The sequence below is a fragment of the Mercenaria mercenaria genome, chromosome 3 (genome assembly GCF_021730395.1).
Source record: "Mercenaria mercenaria strain notata chromosome 3, MADL_Memer_1, whole genome shotgun sequence".
Classification (NCBI taxonomy): domain Eukaryota; kingdom Metazoa; phylum Mollusca; class Bivalvia; order Venerida; family Veneridae; genus Mercenaria; species Mercenaria mercenaria.
Window position 1 is genome coordinate 61,406,126 of NC_069363.1, and position 12,326 is coordinate 61,418,451.

Below are 12,326 nucleotides of genomic sequence, written 5' to 3' on the forward strand. Positions count from 1 at the left end.
GTTGACGTTAATCATGAAGAACATTCATTTTACAAATGGAAACCCGCTGAAGCCTGTGCTAAGGGGCGTAAGAGATATTTTCCATTTCCTTACCACTAAGGAACAGACTCGATCTGACCGAGTCTGCTATTACTTTTCTTAGTTGCGTTCAATACTTCCAAAGAATCTTCTGGAAAATTTTATCCATACCGAGAAAAGAGCGTCATTTCTTTCCGACCTCTGATTCATGTCGGAAAAATATTGGTCATTTGCTCTGAATAAGTTTGTAATGAACACATCGAAATAACTGTTCTGAAAACGTTTTCACTTAAGAAAACAAAATAGACAAATACACAAACCACCATTTTAAGCATTTAAGTGTAGTCGTATTACTGATATACTATTGAAAAACAACGTTTGTCTAAATTTACAACAGCTAAATGCGTAAGTTTGAATTGATATTTATGAATTTAAGATGGTTCGCGGTGTCTTGTTTGTTGTCAGTGCGCTTTTTGAATCGAAGTATTCATTGAAACATAGTGTACTCGAATAACATTTTAGTTCTGATGACAGGTAATTTATTTATGCAGACTGGATCTTTCTTTGAGTTCGGTATTTGACACAAGTCAATGACTTTTCATCTCCTCTGGCAACACATTATCAGACTGTTATAGCCTAAAGCTTTGAGGATTTTTGCTTACACAATGTCTGTACAAATCGAAAAGAAAATCTTGAACTAGCTGATTATGATGAGATTCTTGCAAATTGACGAAAGCGGTGTATTCGAGAATGTGATAACCATTGAAAATATATCTGACAACATCCTGTAGACTCTTCTTATGTTAATTCTCATTTAATGCTGATTTTGAGATTAATATTGCCTGCTTGACATGTTCCCTGTTCAATATTCACCTTACTCATCATTTAAACTTAGTATAGTGCAACCCTCAGTAAACCGTTCCTACGATTGGCTAGTCATGCAAACCCTAGGAAATCACACTTTAACACTTACATCTGCTGTTTTGTGTTATATCTCTATCTTTTCATATTTACATTACACAAACATTTATAGCTTACGTTTCCAGTAAAACACATTGCACAAAAGCCAAAATATACTACGTTCAGTAAACCTCACTACGTAAATCCTAAAATATTTATCACTGTAACAGTTGTAATTTGTATTTCAATTTCTATTTCCTAGAAGTTGATAACAATGGGTCAGTGCGGTAGGTAAAGTAGCAATCTCTTTTGTCCCCTGGTTGTATTTTAGCAACACAGCTGCTACAAGATTGTAAAACACCTGTATAAGCAGGATATCCGCTCTGTTTATATGTTCACTTGTTGGACATCGCGGCGTGTCGGGCTGTGAGTGAAAAATCGTACTTATATAAATATGGATAACTAAAATACAAAACGACCACATACCGAAACAAACAATGACGGCACGGAAGATAAGAAGCATCACCAACAAAACTTTCCAGTTTCTCGTAATTTAAGCTACAAGACCTTTAAAACGTTTGAAATTAGGCCTTAACATAAGACGCAAGTGCTGTCATTTTTTTTTCAAAATAAAAATTATGCAAAGATGTATCAAATTTAAAAAAGATATATATTATTTTACTTTTTTACCCGAAATCAAGAACCAAAAGAAAATCGTGCAATATTCTCAATTTTGATTCAATATACCAGATATGTGACTATATTTCAGTATAACTAAAATAAAGGACTAAAAACGTCTGTATCTTATGTCGTAAATATGGGAATATTATGGGCACTCAAAAGTTTAGCCAGGTAACCAGGTAAACGACCAATCCAGCTGGGTAACCAGCTAATTTGTAGGGAATAAATCCGCCGACCAAGATTATGTAGATGAACGAATCCATGTCTATTGTAAATAAAATCTAGAAAGTAGTTCCCTCGGAAGCACCGAAAATAATGCAAACAGTGAAAATTGCAGACTCGGTTTGATTGAGTCTGTTCATGACTAGTAATGTAAAATGCAACACTGTCCACGCCCCCTAGCACCGGCTTAAGCAGTATTCAATCTTCAAATCTAAATGAGTTGAAATCAATGATCCCGAAGGACTAAAAAATATAACAACACTGAGGTGAAGTCGGGGCGACTTTTTACGGCCGCCACACAGCACTTAACACCCGCTGTTGTGAAGTAAATAAAATCTGGAAAGTAGATCCATCGGAAGCACCGAAAACAATGCAAACAGTGAAAATTGCGGACTCGGTTTGATTGAGTCTGTTCATGAGCAGTAATGTAAAATGCAACACTGCCCACGCTCCCTAGCACCGGCTTAAGCAGTATTCAATCTTCAAATCTAATTGAGTTGAAATCAATGATCCCGAAGGACCTTCCAATTATATCTTTATCCTATTTCAATAGAACTAATTACAGATTGTGGTGTAATATGGACAGAAAGAAAGCAGAAGAACAACTATTGAAACCTGACACTCCTCCGGGAACTTTTCTCATAAGAGAGTCTAGAGGTATTTATTTAAAAGTAGTCTGGTAGTCTTTAAACACGTGTAAATAAAAATGTAAATACTTGAGACTCCAAAACTGTAAAGTTTTATATTAAAAATACTAAATAATAAGAATGCTATCATTCATTGCATATATTCAACGTATGTGTACTTCGAAATAATGGTAAATAATTGTTCACATATCTTTTGTACGTTTTCTTTAAATTTACACTCTTATATAAACGTAGATTAAGTAAAATGAACCCTGAAAAGTTGCAGAGACGAGCTGTTTTCATTAAATACCGAGTCAGTACATACTTGTAGCTGGGCGGTGTCTAAATATATAACGAAGATCTGCACAATGTACATGATACGACCTATACTTTCGTTGCTTTTCAGGAGGAAATTCCCTTGTGCTATCAGGTAGAGACTTTGATCCAAAGACAAATAATGCGTGTGTAAGACATTACAGAATACGTCGGTCGAATAACGGAGGATTCTATATCAGTCGAAAGAGAATTTTTGACAACATGCTTGATCTGATCTTCCACTACCGAGGTAATACAAACCCTGTTCCTTTCATGAATTATTAATCTTAAAGCTAAACCAAGTTGTTCATCGGTTTTATTTTCCCAAATATTGGAGAGACGAGTGAAATGATTTTTTTTCGTTTTCGAACAAATAACGAACGAGCGAACAGCTAAGAAATATTATAAGCTTAGAGTACATGTCCTTCACAGTATTACAAAAATGATTACAATATGTGACTAGAACAATACAGGTGACTTAAATGGGTTAACTTGAGTTATATAAAATGCAATATTGTAACCTGAGATGAGAGTTATTATGACCAGCATATTTGTAAAGTATAAATGCCTTAAATTATCACTGAAATATCTTTTGAAATGTAAAATGCAATAACTTTAAAGAATAGAAAATGTGTGGCTAATTTTTATGCCCCCGAAGGGAGGCATATAGTTTTTGAACCGTCTGTCTGTCGGTCTGTCATTCTGTAGGTCTGTCGGTCTGTCCGCAATTTTCGTGTCCGGTCCATATCTTTGTCATCGATGGATGGATTTTCAAATAACTTGGCATGAATGTGTACCATAGTAAGACGACGTGTCGCGCGCAAGACTCAGGTCCGTAGCTCAAAGGTCAAGGTCACACTTAGACATTAAAGGATAGTGCATTGATGGGCGTGTCCGGTCCATATCTTTGTCATCGATGGATGGACTTTCAAATAACTTGGCATGAATGTGTACCACAGTAAGACGACGTGTCGCGCGCAAGACCCAGGTCCATAGCTCAAAGGTCAAGGTCACACTTAGACGTTAAAGGATAGTGCATTGATGGGCGTGTCCGGTCCATATCTTTGTCATCGATGGATGGATTTTCAAATAACTTGGCATGAATGTGTACCACAGTAAGACGACGTGTCGCGAGCAAGACCCAGGTCCGTAGCTCAAAGGTTAAGGTCACACTTAGACATTAAAGGATAGTGCATTGATGGGCGTGTCCGGTCCATATCTTTGTCATCGATGGATGGACTTTCAAATAACTTGGCATGAATGTGTACCACAGTAAGACGACGTGTCGTGCGCAAGACCCAGGTTCGTAGCTCAAAGGTCAAGGTCACACTTAGACGTTAAAGGATAGTGCATTGATGGGCGTGTCCGGTCTATATCTTTGTCATCGATGGATGGATTTTCAAATAACTTGGCATGAATGTGTACCACAGTAAGACGACGTGTCACACGCAAGACCCAGGTCCGTAGCTTAAAGGTCAAGGTCACACTTAGACGTTAAAGGTCATTTTTCATGATAGTGCATTGATGGGCATGTCCGGTCCATATCTTTGTCATTCATGCATGGATTTTAAAATAACTATGCATGAATGTATGACACAGTAAGACAACGTGTCGCGCGCAAGACCCAGCTCCGTAGGTCAAAGGTCCTAAACTGTAACATCGGCCATAACTATTCATTCAAAGTGCCATCGGGGGCATGTGTCATCCTATGGAGACAGCTCTTGTTTTTTCTATTTTATTACCTTATGCTGTAACGTTACACAATACATCAGGTTTGATGTGACTAGAATTAATGTAAAATACAAAGGTGGAACATTAAACGCAGGAGAGGACTTAATGTGACTAGCATAAATGTAAAATACAATAGCCCGGCCTTAAAGGGACTGGCCTCCATATCGTTCGACAAATGCTGTGTTTTAGATATCTAGAAATAACTGCTATATATAACGCGGTCATCTTTTTTTCTTGATTTGGAATTTAAAAAGAAAGAAACAAAAACTCATATTCTAATGTTCATAATATGACCAAACTTCAGTTTGAAAGAAAGATATTTTTAGCCAGATCGGGAGGTCATTGCCTTCAAACAAAAGTTTGGACTAAAATACTTTCATTAAATGATAATAACACACAGTCACTGCTCTAGAAAGTTCACAAACTATTGGCATTCCCAAGATATTTCTTGTTTTTAATTTGCTGAAGTCAAATTAATTTCATATTAAAAGGTAAATTAAAAATACATCTGTTTTTATTTCCTTCATATTTCCACAGTTTTGACCTGTCAAATATACTTTCCAAACTATTCGGCACTCAAATGTTATTGTTATTGTTGTTGTGCAGTCTGTAACTTTGACCATATTTCACACATCAAGCAAAATCTAACTTGAAAACCGGTAATTTAGTACAAGTTTACTATGAAAACTCACGGGACAGACACCATTTTTCTGATATGTCTAAAACCCATGTCGGACCGTAAAAAAAGGTTGCGCACTACCACATTTTAACTTCATTTTAAGGGTGCGAGCGCATGCAAAACAGCAACAACAACAAAAACAACATTTAAAAAAAATCAAAAAAGATACGTGCGGCAAATCCGATGAACAACAGCTTATTAATTTGATGCGGCCTAATCAGGTTTTAATAGAATACCAATAATATAAATTATCTTTTTTACATTAATTTCTTTATATTTATATTGTATATTTTTTGAAATCATAATTTGTGAGTCATGTCTCAAACATTGTGTTTAAATAAAACATATTAGGAATGATAACTGCTCTAGGGATTGTGGCCAAGCAAGTTTCATTTAGATTGCTTGAAGAAGACAAGATTTATGACCCTTTGTACCTTGAGTGTATATACCATCTTCTATTGGTCCGGAGTCATATCTCAGACTCTGAAAAGTGTTTGAAGGATGTCAGTGAAAAATATTAGAAATATTTGATATTATAATGTACGAAATAGGACCCTGCAAGTTTCTGTCAGAGTATTTGAGGTAGACAAGATTTACCTTTGTACTACATACATTGTGTAAGGATTTAAATAAACATATTAGGAATGAGAACTGCTTTAGGGATTGTGGCCAAGCAAGTTTCATTTAGATTGCTTCCCTGTACCCCCGCTCTTTCCCCTTGCATTTGTGCTCCTTCCTGTATACACCCCTCCCCATTTACTTTAAGTTAGTTTTCGTGGTTCCCCTTTATTTTGGCTGCCGGAATCCTAAGGCAGTACACGATTGTTTTTTTTCTTGCTTATAGCGATACTTTGTGTGCTTGTGAGTCTAACGCGGTGCCCTACTGTGTTCTTGTACAAATGTATCTTATTTTTCCGTTTTTCTATGTTAGTTAGTTGGGTGTGATTGTGTGTTTATCTTTGGTACATGAATGTCTGCGGTATTGGGTTTACGTTGTAGTGTAACCGTGATTAAGGAACGTAGAATTCCCTTTATATATTCATCCTTGTCCTACTTTCTCCTTCAACTTCCTCCCCCAACCCAAACCCTCTTTTTTACCCCTTACCACTTTCTCCCTCCCAATACATATTTGGCATAAATTTATATGTATTGTTAGATTTTTGAAGCAACCCGTCTGTAATATTTTTCCATTACGGCTTCTTTTTGTTGTGGGCCTACTTTGCAAATACGTGGCTCTGAGGCTGTGTTTTTATGCTCTGTTCTTCCGAGAAATCTACCCTTACCTGTTATATCTTGAAGAAGACAAGATTTATAACCCTTTATACTTTAAGTGTTTATACCATCTTCTGTTGGTCCGGAGTCATATCTCAGACTCTGAAAACTATCTGAAGGATATCACTGAAAAATTCTAGAAATATTTGATATTATAATGTACGAAATAGGACCCAGCAAGTTTCAGTCAGATTATTTGAGGTAGACAATATTAACCTTTGTACTATATATCCTTAATATACCTGATATGCCGGAACCTAATTCTATTCATTCTGTAATGTGCCGTTATATATACCTGGTATATGGAAACTTTCCTTTGTTGGAATCTTGGAACGAACATAAATCACCAACAAAATAATGTTCCAACAAACCAGGTAATTTGGATGAATATATATATCTAGTGTTTCAGTTTTCTGTCCTTCGGTAATCATGTGGTTGAAGGATTTCAACAGCACATTGGAATGATATCAACTGTTATTGGTAATTGTGGCCCTGCAAATTGCAGTGAAACTGCTTGAAGAACACAGGAGTTATGGCCCTAAGTAATTTAGTAATTATAAAGCTGTGGTGTCAATTTTCAGTGGAATGTGGAGTTTATAGAAACGTGACTATAAAAAAGGTGTAACGGCCATGACCTCTCATATGACATCAGTACTGGTTTTCCAGGAAGCGGACTCGAGCGTGGTTCAAATAAGCTTGAAGCTTTCATCACAATCGAGCTAAAACAAATTAGTATATAAACTAATAATATTGTTCTATGTAAAATTTTAAACACTGAAACGAAACAGTTTATACAGACAATTTAGCATAGAATATGGTCTTTTCTAAAAGATCGAGGGTCAGATTGGGATAGGAGGATCTATGTTTAGCAAAATGGTTTCTATAACCAATTCGTTGATTACAGCAACATTACCAAGAATTAAGAACCCTATATAGGCATGTGATATAAGACCTACACATTAATCTCATATACATAACAATGTTTAAAAGATTTTTGACCGAGTTTTAATACATAATATCCACAAAGATATTCTATTTGGAACGTATTTTTTTGTGGAGTTAGTGTCACTTTCATGAGTTATGGTTATTTATAACATGCCGTCTAATGGTGCGTCATGCGTTTGCTTAAGGTGGCATTATGCACATCTTATTGCACATAGTTTTTGATGAATATTTTATAAAAGCATTTTTCTGTTGCTGTGCATTTAAATGTGTTAAATTAACGATAATGCCGCATAAGTATTTGATGTTGATACTTTAGAAATTAAGAAATCTGACTAAGAAAATGATAGTTCCTTTCTTCAGTCTTTTACTTAGTGATCTCCTTTACCTATAGGTAGAGATTTCTGCGGTTGAAAGGAAGCAACTCCTGTATGAAGTTTGACTTCTCTTAAAAAGACCTTCGCAGTCAAAATAAAAAAAAGTCATATTTGGAAAGTTATTATTTCGTACTGCTAACTAAAGTTATTATTTATTGTCCACTAGGTGATGTAACGGACCTATTCTACGGTAAATTGAAGATTCCGGACACAGAGATTCAACCTCTTGTAGAGTTCAGGGAGCTAGAGGTGTCGCGACAGTCGGTGAAACTTCTCGAGAAACTTGGAAGTGGTAGTTTTTGCAGAAGTTTATCTTAGTAAGAACCTATATGAATGATACTATAAAGCCGCCTTAATTTAAAAGGCATTTAATCACGTGGTATCACTTTAATTTAAAAAGCACAAAATCACGTGTTATTTGTCAAATCGGTTATTCCATAGGGATAAATAGTCATGGGTTTCGTTTCTTTAAAGCTACTTGTCCACAGTTTAGGGAAAAAGTTTGCAAATTGTTCATTTCCATTATGTTTAGCATAGAATGTATATATGGCACTGAAAAATGATAAAGTGGATGAAAATTAATGTTGGATATTGTGAAAAATGCTTTATTTCAAAAGCGCTGCAAAGATTTACTACCGTCTGCACAATATTATTGGTTATTTATAAGAATATCTTGCAAAAACCACATGTCAATACGTTTGTACCACAAGTATCTTTCAAAGTAGCCCTACTCATTTGAAAGAAATTCTTTTTTCGCCAGTGTGGGTTGGTCTTAAAGACACTGATTCTGGTATGCTAGGTATGTGGCCTATGGGAATGATAAGGTCTGCGTATTGGTGGTAATGGCCAATACACAAGACTGGACCATTGATAGACTTGCTTCTGTTTATCATAATAAGCTACTGTATAGCTACTGTGCAGTACATAAATTACAGGTGATATTTCTCACCTTCATAGCAAATCAGTTCCCACCTTTATAACGAGTTTAGAAAGCTTTAATTGAATTAGGGCTAAATAAAAAAGTGATAAGATACAACAGTGTTTTTATCATATTTTTATTAAATCAAGTTTTCTAACAATTACATTTCATCATTTCTGTTTTTTTTATCAAAAATATAAAAAAAAATGCATTTAGGCACATAGCTTTTAGAAATAATAAATCATGTGTTTTTGAACAATGATATATCTTTATTGCTGGATTTATTATACATAAAAGAAACATTATTTAGACAATACAAGGGGAATTATGCATTTTAATATAAACAATCTTTCTGTCCATATTCCTTTTTTATCTATTAAAAATGCAACTGAATGCTTCTTTAAATAATTTCTAATACAATCCAGCAATTATCTTCTTCTGGTTTTATTTTGTTACTTTTGATAAAAAGATGACAGTCATTGAATAAACAAACTTGTAATTTCTCTTTAAATAAATATTAAGTTTTAAAAAATTATTTCATTGTTGAGGAGTGAAAATTGCTTTGTTATAAGAGTTATAATTTAATTGGCCAGGAAATTATTGAACATGACTGAGCAATCAAAATTAGTATAATTATTATCAATTAAAATGATTTTGTGTACATTCTGAAAAAAAAAACAAAAACAAAAAAAAAACAGGACTTCAATCAATAAAATGCAAAACACAGGAAATAACCAATCTATCTTGTATATTGGGGATTAAAAAGTCTGGTATTTGCGGGGGTGGGGGTGGGGGGGGGGGGGGGGGGGGGGGGGGCAACTTATATAGGAGATTTTCTTTGCCTTTAATAGAATTAAAGAATTTTACATCTTCGTTGATTTTTCATTTCATGTATTGACCAAATCCACAAAAAAGTCCCTCTTGAATATCAATGATATTGCAGTTCTTTACTATAATAAGAATATTGTGACTCATGCAAATAACCAGAAGCAAGCGTGCACAAAAACAAGTTACTGCAACCAGGAAGGCCGAGTTCCGTGTCAATAACCAGAAGTTTACGTTAAGGATTATAATATAGTTCTCGATAAATGGCATTGATTATTGAAAACTACTTTTATTTAAATACAGTAGCAAAAAGCACTTAAGACAGGCTATTACCGTTTAATAAGTGTATTACATTCTAGGTAATTTGCATAATACAGTAGACGTGGCTGTGAAAAGGTTGAAGCAAGGTAAGATGACGGATTTCCTGGCCGAGGCGAAGATCATGCATCATTTAAGACATAATAAACTGTTACAGCTGATGGCAGTGTGTACAGAATCAGAACCTATCTGGATTATAACTGAGCTCATGAGTAAAGGGACGCTATTAGATTATTTACGCTATGATACAGACAGAACCATTGACTTCAATTCATTAGCTTATATGGCTGGCCAGGTATGATATAATTTTTGTATTCATGTGACAATTACTGATTAAAATGCATGATTATTTATATCATCTGTCAGTTGCTGATTTCAAGCCAGTACTTGTGCCTATCCTAGGTCTTGTCTAAAGCTATGCCAGATCCCTCCTTTCAGATAGTGGTCCACTGCTTACATGAACTTACTATACACTCAACGCGCGGTATTTGCAATATCATCAAATGAATTTGTATCAAACTAATACAAACATGATCCTTGGCCCAACGGTTGTGGCATGGCAACCATTTTACCTCTGATCACTAGAACACAACGTGATCAGAATGAGTTATTGTGACAACTCACAGACGTCTTCCGTCCATCCGTCCATCCACCCGTCTGTCAACATTTTCTCCAGTCGACCTCTTCGCTGAAGTATAACTTATATTTTGGTGAAATATTGCCTGAATGTTATTTAGCAGTTGTGCTTGGTTGCACAATAGGACCATCCGATAAAAACATAGAAAAAAATGTAAAACGACATCCTCCCGAAATGCTGGTCTGATTTTGAAATTATTTCACACTTGTGTTCATTGAGTGCCAAGATTGTGCAAATTATTTTATTTGATTCGTCAAAAACGTGGTTGCCAGAAGGCCTTGTTACTTTCACCTAAATGTATACAGATTTTATTTATCAGAAATTGTGGCTCAGTAAAAATATACAAAAGGTTGTTTCAAGTGTAGCCGAGCATAAAATACTGTACCACCAGAGCTAAATAAAAACCTTCTCTAAACAATATTTTCTTCTACTCCTATTTACATTTAATTTCACAGATATAGTTTTTGAGTGACCATCTGCTAAGAGTGTTTGAATTATACAGGACTGTCAATAAGAACATCACCACCACAGTTTACAATAGAACAGTTTTCAAATGTCATTTCGTTTTAAACATCTTCTCCAATTTTAAAATAATTTCACAAGAATCTTTGGCGACCTTATACATTCGTATTAAATTAACTAACAGCCATCTTCATTTCTCAGAAATGAACCAAGACAAGGACAAGGTGTCCAGTTTTCCCCATGTGTCTCAGTCTGTTCTTCGCTTCTGAAACTGCATACCAGTTTCAAAGTGATTTACCGAAGTGTTTCTTTTTATATTAGTTTCAGCTGTGAAACTACAACAAAGTATTATGATGCATAATCACAAGCAAGAGGTATCACTATTCACAGAAAATTTTGACCAGGTCTGAAGAGCGAAAAAAATTATAGTGTACTGATAATTACTACAAACCTCCAACAGGTGTTCCAGTTTGAAATTGGCATTACATGTAGTTATATTTGTGTATTCAGATAGCAGATGGTGTGGCTTATATGGAAAGTAAGAATTATGTACACAGAAATCTGAGAGCTGCTAATATTCTTGTTGGTGATCACAACAAAGTTAAGGTGGCAGGTTTTCGTCTGGCAAGATCGATTCATGAAAGTTTTGATGACTCGCATGAAAGTATGTAAATTTTTTGTTCTATTTAATTTCCGTTTTCTTTACATTTAATTTAATAAACTGATACACTAAATATGTTCCTGGACGTTTCATGATGTTTGACCTCATTTTTTAGGATACAGATATAAAAACAAACTAGAATAGATTAAGCGGAAATTTATTACACGGATACATTGAATTGACTCCTTTAATTATAGATTATTGCGGCTATTAAAAAATGAACGCTTTACAATGAATCTGTTGCTTAGACTACCCAGAAAGTTCTGAAAAAAAAAACAACAAAAAAGAAAGAAATAAACAAACAATCAATCCCAAAAGAACAATTAAAGGATCCAAAATGGCTGGATCATATAATGAACATTTAATATAACACTTTCTAATGTTTCGTTCTGTTTAATGGAAACTTACCACCAAAATCTTTGCCTGAATATGTCACGTTTTTACTATTTATTATGTAACATAAATACAAACTTGCTGATCAGTTTTCAGTAACATGGGTAATTTTTTTAGGACTTTAGTGAACCTCATGCAAGTCGATATTTCGCAGACATTCATGTTAAGTATAACCTAGATTAATGTATACACGTTAGCATTTCTTAATGTAGCTTTGGCCTGTCAAAACGCCGAAAAATATCGTGGCTGATTTCTGGAATTTCCTGTTGGCGAACACCTTGTTTGTCGAGTTCTCGTCTATTTGTGTTTTCGTGTTGGCGCGGTGAAAACACGACACACTTGTGAGAA

The 12,326-nt window shown here is 34.9% G+C and overlaps 1 protein-coding gene across 1 annotated transcript in view; it reads left to right on the top strand.

The window, feature by feature from the left end:
- The first annotated feature begins 2,398 nt into the window (after positions 1 to 2,398).
- LOC128555661 (tyrosine-protein kinase SRK3-like) overlaps positions 2,399 to 12,326 on the top strand; it is a 30,924-nt gene continuing 20,996 nt past the window's right edge. Inside the window, 5 exon segments of the mRNA XM_053538715.1 lie at positions 2,399 to 2,478; positions 2,854 to 3,012; positions 7,930 to 8,080; positions 9,867 to 10,120; positions 11,435 to 11,588. Of these exon segments, the coding sequence (XP_053394690.1) occupies positions 9,920 to 10,120; positions 11,435 to 11,588 (355 nt within the window). The 5' untranslated portion in view covers positions 2,399 to 2,478; positions 2,854 to 3,012; positions 7,930 to 8,080; positions 9,867 to 9,919.